Consider the following 13,979-nt stretch of genomic DNA (forward strand, 5'->3'; position numbering starts at 1 on the left):
AAGAATCAGGATTGAACATTTAATTGATATTATCCCTTCATACCCCATACATGTTGATCAACCAACTCAATTTGTGATAAGCCACTACAAATGAATGTTTAAAACTCCCACCCGTTTCACATAATGACGTCACAGCCTCATTTTGCCAATTGGCAATCATGCCCGATTTCAGATTTTTGGTTCCTCCCAAAGCTTTTGCGTGGAAATTGATGACGTGACTGTATTTTAGGCGAACACCTGAATATACACAGGCAACTAAACTATTTTGCAAAATATCTGTTGAGAAATAAAATGTAAGTTACAGTGAAATTAGAGTAATTTCTAAGTTATTGACATAAGAATTAATGTGAGAGACGATATCAATTCTTTTATTTGTTGTGAACTGAAATACAACATTTTATGCATCCAATTTTTTCATTCCCTGTGTTAAATCTATAATTAGAAACTGACGTAGCCACGCACGTGTGTTTTGTTTATTGTTGATCTGAGCAGAATTGCACCACCAAGGCTCAATCTATTGCACCATATAAAATGCTGTTTGAGTGTCTTCTAAAGCATTGTCAGCAATCCAGGACAGGAGAGAGGGTCCTATATGCCCAAGTCATCCCTTTGCAAGCAAGTTAGCGAGGAATTTTGGTAAGATTTGATGTAGTTTTAGTTTCACTATGGACGGGGGTAGGGGGTAGGGTACTTGGCCTGAGGAGGGTGTGGCCCCAGGAGTAATCAGTAGAGTATGAGTAGCATTAGAGTGAGGCCTACTACAGGGACTTGACGCAAAATATGGGTATGTGTCCGGGCCGGGGGGGGGGGGTGGGCTTGGGCAGAGAACATCTCCTGGGCCATGGAAAAAAAGGTGGTATATAATACAGTCCAAATCACAATTGACCTCCATCCTGCTTCGCGTGTTAGGTGCCATTGTTAAGCCTTAATGACGCATCAGTGCAGACGCGCTTATCTCTATGTTTCACGTAAATTACCTACGTGCGACTTACGCGCTACCTACGCGCTGGGTAGCACGTGAATGACGCCCAAATGACACGAATTTAGGGATGACAATTGTGATTTGGATTGTACTGTAAACCGTGATTATATAGATTCATTAACTTACATCCTTGATTTTATTTTCTAGGAAAGAACCCAACATGGTACTCAAGAAGGGAAGGTGCGGCCTCAACAGTGGCGCTACCATTCGTATGGCGGGCTTCAGCAAACTCCGATCCCGCCTCGCGGCAGAACAACATTGTATCATCATCTCGAAGACTGCAGCAAAGAAGCCAGACGTCCAAATTAAACATAAAAGAGTAATCAACTTGCAGGATGATGTTGATATTGATGACGGGAACTTGGAGCCCCACACTCCACATGTGGATATGTATACTGTAAATAAACGCAAGAGGTGGACAATTGCTGATGCGGTTGAAGATTACATTGAGGATCATGCTGAAGATGCATCGCGTGTAGTGTTGGTCAAAAGAGAGGCTATGACTTCATGCATCAAACAGGCCACGTACGGATTCCGGCCGGCCGGATTGCTGGTGAAACAGACTGACTGTACATCGCGTCATGACAGCAAGGCAGTCGTCAGGCATTCCTTTCCACGCTATCCAAACCGCGCTTCCTCAGCAACAGACCTAAAGGAGAAGGCGTTCCAGTATGACACAGATGCTCTACGGAAGGAGGTCAAGTTCCCGAAGCGTACCATTCATAACCAGCATGCTAGAGGAGTACAGCGATCAATTCATCACCCAAAAGAAGGCTACAGTTTTGCGAAGAAGTGAGTTAGGCTTGAGACATTCGACCATGTGTGCATGGCATGGCACGTCATGGGGTTGTCCTTCTTGTGGCAATGATCTTTAGGGTTGTCCATAGGCGTAACAATTTTGGCTAGAATTTGAAATCCTATAGAAGACTTGCTAAAATTCAAGTGAATTCCCATTTTAAACATAAGGGACCCTGTTCTACGGAAAACAAAGAATAGACTCCCTTCCTTGAAATTGGCATTCACTTCATTTTGAAAGAGTTCCAATTGCTTTAGAATTTCAAGTTCAAGCCAAAAAATGTGCTTCTTGTCAACCCTTTATTAACCTATGGTATTGATTATTTCTATTATGACCGCATGGATCAGTAGTTGGAGGCTTCGTTAGAATGATGTCGCAATACTGCTGATGAAATGATGTGCAATAGTCCATGTTTATCTCATTGATTGTATTTCCAGAACTGCGATAAAAGAGCACTTGGAGAACTGGAAGAAGGAAAACATCACATCGAAGGTTGAAGACGAGTTTGACACCATCGAGTACGAGGTAATGGAGCCGAAGGAAGCATCGGTTGTGCAGCATAATTGGTTACATCAAAATGCCTGGTCAAACAATCGAGATTATACACTAGTTAACTGTGGTGAGTAGTATCAAAAGTGCTGAGCAGTCACCTAGGGCAATCTTTGGTCTTAGCTGCAATAGTATGAAAGATGTGAGTGTGAGCTGAGCGTCGCCTGAGATATTATGAGCTCGCTATAAACAATAATTCGTCCAGGTCTGGTCAGGTCAGGCTAGGTTATACCTACTGGCTGCAGGTTGAACTGGCTGAGATATCATTAGCTCGCTATAAACAATAATTCATCCAGGTCTGGTCAGGTCAGGCTAGGTTATATCTGCTGTAGGTTAAACTGGCTGAGATATGATTAGCTCGCTATAAACAATAATTCATCCAGGTCTGGTCAGGTCAGGCTAGGTTATACCTACGGGCTGCAGGTTGAACTGGCTGAGATATGATTAGCTCGCAATAAACAATAATTCGTCCAGGTCAGATCAGGTCAGGCTAGGTTATACCTACGGGCTGCAGGTTAAACTGGCTATCACTGGTAGCCCCTAAACCAGCTCACCTGTTCGGATCAAGCTTGGGTCGGATCAGAACTGGTGCCACCACACCACATTCTGGTTTGACTACTTGCCACTGGTAACCTGCAAACCAGTACCACCTGTTTCAGGTGGGAGACTGACTTCCTTTGCCCTGGTAGGCAACCAGTCCAGGAGAAGGAAAACTCTTGATATAAAACCTGGGCAGTGAAGGCCTGTAAAAGTCCACTGAGATCTGCAGGGTCCAGCCCTTGTGGTGGGAAAAAAGCATGACCCAACTCGCGTATGACATGACCACTCGAACGCAGAGAAGAAGTTATGATTCATGTTGCGGGATTCACAAGAAATATTGTCTGACATCTTCTTATTTGGCCCGTCTCATACTTTCAGTGCGGAACAAATCAGCAAAACACAGAGCAGAACTACGAAGACTTGCTGAATATCAAGAGGAGTCGTTGCATATTCCCAGTTGCCGTGATACTGATGACAAATATGGGACCACGTATTTGGCAGAGGACGATTGGGAAGATGATTGGTGTGATAATGACTATGTTGACGAGGAGGACTACATGTATCTTTCAAGGTCCAGCCCTTGCCGAACGATCGGGGATGAGTTATTCGATCTCATCTCGGATGTTGAACAAAAACAAAGATCTGAGTGTGAAATGGAAGATTTGCTACCTCCTTGTGATGTTGTGATGGACGATGATGAGGCAGTCCCTGCAACTGGGAATGGTGCTTTAGGAGATCTGAAAGCATGCACTTCCGGACATCCGAATTCCCTGATGGGAGTCCCAACGAGGTGGTATCCGAAGGGAAAAGTTGTGTATCAACAAGAGAAGGAGAGCTCTGTTTCCGGGGATAGTGACGACTCCGGTGTGAGTCTCGGGTCAAATTTAAGTTTGGAATCTCTGCAGGAGGAAGAAACTGAAAAGAAGGTGGCGGACACACCTGTCGATTATTTGGCATATCAACCACCAAAATTCGTGAGCTGTTCTATTCCATTTTTAGACATTCAACCAACGTCATTATCTGAAAGATATGGCGAGCGCTTTATGGAAGGGGAGAGCCTACCCAGGAAGTTCTCTATTCAGATTCCTGGTCCAACACTTGGGGAAAATTCAGCGGAGATTTTTGTTCTGTTTGAGGAACCAGATGATTCTCATTGTGCTATGGGATTCGACACATGTAGCGAGCTGGGTGAACTTTTTACAAAAGTAAACTTTCATGTCGTAGGAAATTTTGGGGAGTCTGCAAAGTTGAGCATCAACGAGGAATTGTTTGAAGCATTTGGAGAGGAGAAGCAGACGTCGATTGCAGATGTCATTGACAATGTTGTTGATATTTTGCAAAGGCTTCCTGTTGATAGGTAAGCATGTTGATATTTGTGTGCTTTGTAGAATTTTTCTTTAGTGCGTATGTTAGTGTCTTTCCTGGCTGTTTTGGACTCTCAGATAGAGTTCTAAATTTATCGTACTGATAACAACTGAGAAGAAAAGACAGTTGGGCCGATCTGGTCAAAGATGGTGGCTTATAAGCTCACGATGCTCCCAAACATCATCTGGCAGGCAAATACATGTAGGCCTGACCTTGCAGGTCTGGATGGTGTATAATGCTCTGTGGAGGATGATTGAGGGTTGACATTACGCACCACCACTTGGCTAGAACTTGAAATCGTAAAGCAATTGTAACTCTTTCAAAACAAAACAAATGCTAATTTTAGGGGTTGAAGTCTGTTCTTTGTTTTCCAAAGAATAGCCTTCCAGGTTTTAAATGGCCATTAACTTCATTTTAAAGGATTTCTAATTGGGGTTTTAAGTTCTAGCCAAAATGCTGGTGCTTATAGTCAACCCTTGATGCCTCCAAACAAGAGCTGACAAGATGAAGATAGGCACTTGTATGTTTTGTTGTTTTTCTTCAGCTTTCCAACACACAAGTTGACAAAGCCAAAGGCCGGCTCAGAAATATGTAGATTCCATACGCTCAGTGCTGTCAACAGATGGAAACATGAGATCCTAGATCCAGACGCTGCATTCGAAATCATAGACAAACGCACTGCCTCTTTAACAGAGTCTTCCAAGGAACTAGTCAATTTGGAACTAGTTGATGTTGACGTCTGTGGCGTCTGCTATGAACCAGTCAATGGAGATGGTGCTGTTCCTGCCACGACCTTGAAGACTTGTTTACATGCATTCTGTAACGACTGCTGGGTGAATCATCTTGTGTCCCGTGTCAGGCAGGGTGATGTTCGTCTTACTTGCCCTGTAAGTATATCTTCTTTGAATTGATTGAAAAGCTCAGTGATGGTACAATGATTGCGGCGACCTTGTATGTCCTCCAGTAAGACGATGTGGGATGGGCTTGAAACGTGGTATTTCTCGTCAAGTGTTGACCTGCGCATCTTTACAATTGGCATGAAGAGGAACAGACTCCTCATCAGCCCCCCACTAAATCTGCCACTGTTTAATACTGACCCAGTGTCCATGATAAATGTACACTCTTAAGATATTGTATACTGATAACGAATGACGTATCAAACTGGGAAGCAAAGTCGTGGGTTCGATAATTACTTCAATTCTGGAATGTCTATCTCTGAATGACGAGCATTTTAATTTTATCTTGCAGGGATTCAAGTGTAAAGTATTGGTCGATCATATGACGCTGATGTCTCTTCTTCCCTGGGATGTATTCAAACTGCATATCCAACATGTGCGTGATGCATTTATCGAGCGCAGTGGCGACCTAAGTTGGTGTCCACGGGAAAAGTGCGACCAGATCGTCGTGAGCAAATCGGCGAAGAAAGACCAGGGTCAGAACGTTGCGTGCCGCTGTGGAGAAGTGTGGTGCTTCAACTGTCAGCAGCGCCCTCATTGGCCAGCGACATGTAAGCAGGCGGCGGAGTATTCTAGACAATTACACAAAAACGGTAAGAGCCAGACAATTTTGAGGAAATTTCTGAATTATTAACTTTTATATAAAACAAAAATTTACAGAAGTTGTAACTGCACGGTAAAATAGTCTTTTAGGAAACAGAAGGTCACGCAAGGTCAGCTAGGTCTTTGGTAGGGTAGGGATTGCCCTATGGTGAGACTGTAGTCAGGATTGGTGACATCAATTTGTCTAATGGTCATGACGTCATGTTTCAGCCAGGTCTTTATGTCGATTTCTAAGTGCTTTATGGAGGGGCCTTATCAGTGAAACTAGAGTTTTAATGTCTGATGGGAGTCTATCATTTAATATGCTTGGCCGTTTTTTAGGTGATGACAAGGCCGAACTGGATCCTGTCCACAAAATTGAGGGTAAACGGTGTCCTCATTGCTCTCATCCCATTGAGAAGAACGGTGGGTGTCCGTACATGTTCTGCAGCAGGTGTAACCATTCCTTTTGCTGGACCTGTGGGAAGGAATTCGGACCAAGGCACTGGCCTTGTTCAGAGGTTCCAAATGAGGTATGTTATATACTGTACTGCTGTCCTTCTGCAATCCCAGCTACATTTAACACTAAGCTCAGGGTTGGGCCAGCCCTGACAAGGGTTGGAAGCAGGGCTGGTCGGGACTGCAGAATCCCAGCTTGGCCAGGGCTGCTGGGTCAAATTATGCCAGGGTTGGACCCGGATTCGTAATGGCAGGCAGCTGGGGGAGCGCCATGCAGTGTTTGGTAGTGTTGGCAATCAAGGTTGGGCCTGTGCTGAGCCAAGGCTATTTCCCTGGCTGTGCCAGCGTTGGGCAGAGGTGATGCAGAGCTTTACAGGTCTAGGAGGGTTGATTCGGCTCCTTAGCCTTGAATGGCATTCTGTCTGTGAGAAGGAAAACCTAGGCACTAGGATAAAAGTCAGCAGGGTCCAGCCCTTGTGATGGGCTAATTTGGGACCCTACATTCATTGTCATTGATACATATGGTTTTAAAACACACATTGATAAATATGGTCATTATCAAAATGGCTGCCTCCTGTTTCAAAAAAGAGCATGGCAAGCCCATGAGTGGTTTTTTCTCCTGATTGGAACAATGGGACAGCACTTATTTGAAGTGCATGTAGGCTCTTGTGACTTGATGATATTCTGACCTTGTGCTTTGCACCTGTGCAGGTGAGAAGTTTACAGTGTGTAATAATTTTTTTCTCCAGACATTCAATTTGATCGACCACTTCCCTGGGAGGAAACGTTTCTATGTTTTGGCCACAATGACAAGATCAAAACGTGTACGACAAGCTAGCCTATGCAGGGTAAGTGAATCGATGCTAGCTGCTAACTCAAAGGGGTACGCCGTTCATATGCAGTGGTTGGTCAGGAAAATAGAAATGCAGTTATACACAATGCCGTAGTGCAGTTACTATGCATACAACTCTGCTGAAACTTTGTGTTTATAGTATTTGTATATCAGTCTACACATCGACAATGTTGAAAATCATATTCAGTGTGTATTTACGCAATGGAAAATTTTCAAATCGTGAGCATTCAGCAATACTGGGCCAGCTGTTAGCTGACATACCAGCATGCTTAGTGCATCACACTAAAATTTTTCCAGATATTTATTATGGGAAAAGATTCTTAAGCAAAGAGCGTCTGTGTTTCAGGTAACCTCTTCCAAGAAGACAAGGTTGGAATCAAGTTACCAAGTCATGAGGAAGTTCAGAAAGACGGCGATTCACTCCGAGACCAGAGCACTTTGGAATGAGGTTAGTACATGCATCTTATGTGCAGTTGAAAAATAGTTGGATGGAACGATAACGGGAGTTTTATCAAACCTCTTTGCAAATGTAATCCTTATTTCATTCTGATCACCATATTTCCCCAGCAGTGAGTAATCTTACACTCATCACGATGGTGATAAAATCCTTAAAATGTCTTATTCATTTGTTATTTTGCTCATGCATAACTAATTGCGTTGGCGACTTCTGAAATTGTTGAGGGAAATAGAAGGGGTGACGGCTTATGACATTATGTGATCACCTTTCACCCTGTTCATTAACTTGGTCAACTGTGAATGCTACGGGCAGGATTAGTTATGCATGTGGTGTTTAATTTTTGAATCATCACCATGCTTATTAGGGCCCCACTTAATAAGATATGTATTGGTCGTGTCGGTAATGATAAAAGCTTATTGCTAAGAGTCACTTATTTGCACAAGAGAGTTCTGAGTTGTATTTTATGATGACTTTCTGAATGTAATTGTTAGGAGAGATAGAGTTGTATCTAATTACAACTTCATGAGTGTATCCTTCTGCTATTAATAAAGTAATTAATTAAAATTTTGTTTTTCTTTTCATTGTTTTAGCTCAACTACACTATTGAATATTCCTACGTTGTCATGTACTTTGCCAACCGACGTGTGAGGAGTCGTACGATCGCTGGAAGTCTGTCAATGATCGACAACATCATGGAAGAGCTTAAAGATCTGGTAGGTCTCAATAGATTGTAGAGTTCATGGATGAGAGCAAATACTAAACAGTTCGATTGAGGGTCTTACTTTCTCATCACTTTCAGCACCATTGTTTCGCCAGTTGAAATCAGCCACAATCTCACAGAGGTAGTTTGTTGAAACCAGCCTCGATCTGATAGATGTATCTCCGCCATTGGTCTAATCATACTGCGTCGACACAATTTAGCCAGTTAAACGCAATTTAGCCTATACAACTTGGCCTGTAGAAATGACCAATCTTATCTGTAATAGGCCTATGTAAAACAGAAACCCTCTAAGTAGCATCTGCACAGTACTGTATATAAAGACACACAATTAAGCAGGTACAGTCAATGCAATTTAGCCTGTACAAAATACCAATCTTATCTGCAATGGGCCTATGTAAAACAGAAACCCCCTAAATGGCATCTGCACAGCATATGAAGACAATGGCACAATCAGCAGGATCTGTGGTCAACCCTTTAGTTCAAGTCCAAATTTAAATAACCTGTCGTAATAGTAAAATTTGCGACAGTATCTGTAACCGCCTCAAATCTAAATTGCATCTTCCTCCATTATTTCAGGTCACTCTTTACGCATGTAGACAATGCAACTCCAAGGAATACGCCAAGAGACTGGAAGGAATCAAAAACCGTGGAACGATAATGATGAGGCATCTGAGGCTACGACTAGGGAATCAACAAGCACTCATTGCCGGGCAACACACAAGTTAAAGAGGTAACAGGTTACACATAGGTTTGTCTACTACAAATACATGTACAACAAACGCAACACTGTTAGATTGATAGACTTTGTAGCATCTGACAGGGTTAATACGGCTGCGGAACCTACAGACAATCCTAAAAATCAAAAGACCGCTACTAAATTATTTAGCGAAGTTTATATTATGCATACAAATTTGCTGAAACTTCTTATGTAAAGTATTTGTATGTCTGTGTACACAATGGCATTGCTAAAATTTATATATAGTACTTATTCAATTAGTTAAAAAATTTCAAATTCAATCACAAATTTCAAATTTTTAACAAAAGGCGTAGGCCTTTATAGGCCTACGCTGTTCTTTAAAAATTTCGAATTTTTCATTGTCTAAATGCGAAAATACATACTAAATATAAATTTCAACATTGCCGTTGTGTAGACTGATATACCAATACTATGAATACCAAGTTTAAACAAATTCGTATTCACAATAACTGCACTACGGCATTGTGTATTAGTGGATTTCTATTCAACTAGACCACAAGTAATTACGAACAGTGTACCCCTTTAACACCCTTTGATCACTTATACACAGTATTGATCCTCAACAAAATTATATTCTTTACAAAATGTAAAAAAAGGGCAGTAGTTGTGTATAATTTGGGTATGTCTAAAGAAGATAGACACAGTTATATCAGTATACGGTAAAAAAGGTACAGGAAAAAGGTCTGGAAAAAAATGGTACACAAAATGGCATAAATAGGTAAAAAAGTACACAATTCTTTTTTAGAATATTATTCTCTTCAAATGGTTCAGACTCGGCCTATGTCTTAATCTTTTCTTGCCCATTTTTCTTCTTCTGTGACTAAGTTGGTGCCTTAAAATAGTTTAATACATTGCGGACAATCATGTTACGGAATGAATTTGAGGAAAATTCATGGAAGAAGTTGCCCAACAGGGGAGCTGACGTTGTATCATGTTAGTGACTGTGTTAAAAAACAGAAAAGAACTCTTTTCAATACTGTGCAATATTTTTGTGATAGTAATTTAATAAAATTTACATATATCTATGGAAAATTAAAGTTGTTAGTTTTGTGACGTCCATCCATTCTGTTATTGAATTGGAAGAAATGAAATCCGGGTCCCCCAAGATATAAGTAAACTAGCTTGGTACCCTTGATCAATGCATCGACAGTCTATTTCTATGCTGTGAAAAGAAACACACCATCTACCCAAGATACGCTTCAGAAGTGTGCTTAGAGTAACCTTTCCTTTTCGCAACCCAAACACAGGCTGCACATGCTTTAGAAGCATAGAAGTAGCACACGTGAAATTCGCCTGAGTATGAATCGCACGGCTAATGTAAATGCAGCAGCCAGCTAAAGGAAGCTGGTCTCCTGTTCAAAGGCAGTCCATGTGACATGGAGACATCGATATTAGACCAGGCCCATCTCGGGCCTCAGAAAAAGAGGGCCATTTCAAGGAGTCCTCCGGACAAAATGGGGTACAACCCTTGCTGTCTGAGATGTGACTTGCACACTGATTTGAAGACTGCTCTGGAAACACCTGTCCTATTTAAAATGAGGTACAGCCCCGTCCAACCAAGTCTTGCTGTCTGAGATGTGACTTGCACACTGATTTGAAGACTGCTCTGGAACAACCTGTCCTATTTAAAATGAGGTACAGCCCCGTCCAACCAAGTCTTGCTGTCTGAGATGTGACTTGCACACTGATTTGAAGACTGCTCTGGAAACACCTGTCCTATCTAAAATGAGGTACAGCCCCGTCCATCCAAGTCTTTCTGTCTTGGATGTGACTTGCACACCGATTTGAAGACTTCTCTGGAACAACCTGTCCTATTTGAAATGAGGTACAGTCTCCTACAAACCAGGTCATGCTGTCTTGGATGTGACGTGAAGACTGCCCTGGAACAACCCATCATGTTCAAATCGGGCCAGGTACAGTCCCCTAACAACCAGGTCATGCTGTCTTGGATGTGACTTGCACACTGATTTGAAGACTGCTCTGGAACAACCTGTCCTATTTAAAATGAGGTACAGCCCCGCCCAACCAAGTCTTGCTGTCTGGGATAAGACTTTCACAAAGATTTGAAGACTGCTCTGGAACAACCAGTCATATTCAAATCGGGCCCGGTCCCACCAAGCCTTGGTGTCTGGGAGGTGACATGCACATTGATTTTAAGACTTCTCTGGAACAACCTTTCTAATTTAAAATGAGGTACAGCCCATCCAACCAAGTCTTGCTGTCTAGGATAAGACTTTCACAAAGATTTGAAGACTGCTCTGGAACAACCAGTCATATTCAAATCGGGCCCGGTCCCACCAAGCCTTGGTGTCTGGGAGGTGACATGCACATTGATTTTAAGACTGCTCTGGAACAACCTGTCCTATTTAAAATGAGGTACAGCCCGTCCAACCAAGTCTTGCTGTCTTAGATGTGACTTGCACACCGATTTGAAGACTGCTCTGGATCAACCTGTCCTATTAAAAATGGGCCCAACCCAGTTCACCAAGTCTTCCTTTCTGAGATGTTTTCACAGCGATTTGAAGACTGCTCTGGAAAAACCCTTCATATTCAAATCGGGGCCCTTCCAACCAAACCTTGCTGTTTTGGATGTGACTTGCACACCGATTTGAAGACTGCTCTTGATCAACCTGTCCTATTAAAAATGAGGTACAGCCCCGTCCAACCAAGTCATACTGTCTTGGATATGACTTGCACACTAATTTGAAGACTGCTCTGGATCAACCTGTCCTATTTAAAATGGGCCCAACCTTGTTCCACCAAGTCTTCCTTTCTGTGATGTTTTCACACAGATTTGAAGACTGCTCTGGAGCAACCAGTCATATTCAAATTGGGCCCGGTTCCACCAAGTCTTGGTGTCTGGGAGGTGACATGCACATTGATTTGAAGACTTCTCTGGAACAACCTGTCCTATTTAAAATGAGGTACAGCCCCGTCCAACCAAGTCTTGCTGTCTGGGATGTGACTTGCTCACCAATTTGAAGGCTGCTCTCATACTTTCATATTCTAATCGGCCCCGGTTCCAGCAAGTCTTGGTGTCTGGGAGGTGACCTGCACATTGATTTGAAGACTTCTCTGGAACCATCTGTTCTATTTAAAATAAGGTACAGCCCCGTCCAATCAAGTCTTGCTGTCTTGGATGTGACTTGCACACTGATGTGAAGACTGCTCTGAAACATCCTTTCATATTCAAATCGGCCCCGGTTCCACCAAGTCTTGGTGTCTGGAAGGTGACCTTCACGTTGATTTGAAGACTGCTCTGGAACAACCTGTCCTATTCAAAATGAGGTACAGCCCCGTCTAATCAAGTCTTGCCGTCTTGTATGTGACTTTGACACTGATGTGAAGACTGCTCTGGAGCAACCTGCCTTATTTAAATTGGGGTACAACCCAGTCCAACCAAGTTTTGCTGTCTAGAATGTTACTACCAAACGCATTGAAGACTGCTTTGGAACAACCTGTCCTATTCATACGGGGCACAACCCTGTCCCACCGAGTCTTGCTTTCTGTGATGTAACTTGCACACCGATTTGAAGACTTCTCTGGAACAACCTGTCCTATTTAAAATGAGGTACAACCCCGTCTAACCAAGTCTTGCTGTCTTGGATGTGCCATGCAAACCGACTTGAAGACTGCTCTGGAACAACCTGTCCTATTTAAAATGAGGTACAGCCCTGTCGAACCTAATCATGCTGTCTTGGATGTGACTTGTACATCGATTCGACGACTGCTCTGGAACAATCCATCATGTTCAAATCGCGCCAGGAACAGTCCCCTACCAACCAAGTCATGCTGTCTTGGATGCGACTTGCACACCGATTTGAAGACTTCTCTGGAACAACCTGTCCTATTTTAAATGGGGAACAGTGCTGTCCCACCAAGTCTTGATGCCCCGACATTACTCTTGATGTCCCGACTGAAATTAGGGTAGGGATCCCAACCCAAATAAAGGCTCAGCCTATTGGCAAAAATATTTCCATGGCCATTGCATTCAAAACCTTTCAATTTTTCTTGTACCTCATCTATACCAAAGGAAGGGAAGCCTATCCCTACCAAAAGTCTTGATGTCTGTGATGTGACTTGTACACTGATTTGAAGACTGCTCTGGAACAACCGGTCCTTTTTAAAATGAGGTACAGTCCCCCACCAACCAAGTCATGCTGTCTTGGATGTGACTTGCACACTGATTTGAAAACTGCTCTGGAACAACCTGTCCTATTTAAAAAGAGGTACAGCCCCGTCCAACCAAGTCTTGCTGTCTTGTATGTGACCTGCACACCGATTTGAAAACTGCTCTGGAACAACCTGGCCTATTTAAAATGAGGTACAGTCCCCCACCAACCAAGTATTGCTGTCTTCGATGTGACTTTGCACACTGATTTGAAGACTGCTCTGGAACAACCTGTTTTTTTTTAAAATAAGGTACAGCCCCGTCTAACCAAGTCTTGCTGTTGGATGTGACTTGCACACTGATTTGAAGACTGCTCCGGAACAACCTGTCCTATTTGAAATGAGGTATTGCCCCGTCCAACCAAGTCTTGCTGTCTTGGCTGTGACTTGGACACTGATTTGAAGACTTCGCTGGTACAAACTGTCCTATTCAAAATGAGGTACAGCCCCGTCCAACCAAGTCATGCTGTCTTGGATGTGACTTGCACTCCGATTTGAAGACTGCTCTGGAACAACCTGTTCTATTTAAAATAAGGTACAGCCCCGTCTAACCAAGTCTTGCTGTCTTGGATGTGACTTGGACACTGATTTGAAGACTTCACTGGTACAAACTGTCCTATTCGACATGGGGTACAACCCTTGCTGTCTTAGATGTAATTTGCACGCCAATTTGAAGACTGCTTTAGAACAACCTGTCCTATTGAAAATTGGGTGGAACCTAGTCCCAATCACGTTTTGCTGTCTGGGAGGTGTCTCAGCCAACAATTCGAAGACTGCCCTGAAACATTCTGT

General features: G+C 42.9%; 1 protein-coding gene across 1 annotated transcript; it reads left to right on the plus strand.

The window, feature by feature from the left end:
• Nucleotides 1-485: 485 nt before the first annotated feature.
• Nucleotides 486-10,027, plus strand: LOC135491263 (uncharacterized). The gene is made up of 11 exons (XM_064777008.1): nt 486-636; nt 1,130-1,774; nt 2,216-2,397; nt 3,246-4,224; nt 4,777-5,119; nt 5,481-5,781; nt 6,113-6,303; nt 6,979-7,077; nt 7,429-7,530; nt 8,130-8,252; nt 8,837-10,027. The coding sequence occupies exons 1-11, from the start codon at nt 593-595 to the stop codon at nt 8,984-8,986; spliced, it is 3,159 nt and encodes a 1,052-aa protein (XP_064633078.1). The 5' UTR covers nt 486-592; the 3' UTR covers nt 8,987-10,027.
• Nucleotides 10,028-13,979: the final 3,952 nt, after the last annotated feature.

Source organism: Lineus longissimus, chromosome 7, assembly GCF_910592395.1.
Source record: "Lineus longissimus chromosome 7, tnLinLong1.2, whole genome shotgun sequence".
Lineage (NCBI taxonomy): Eukaryota > Metazoa > Nemertea > Pilidiophora > Heteronemertea > Lineidae > Lineus > Lineus longissimus.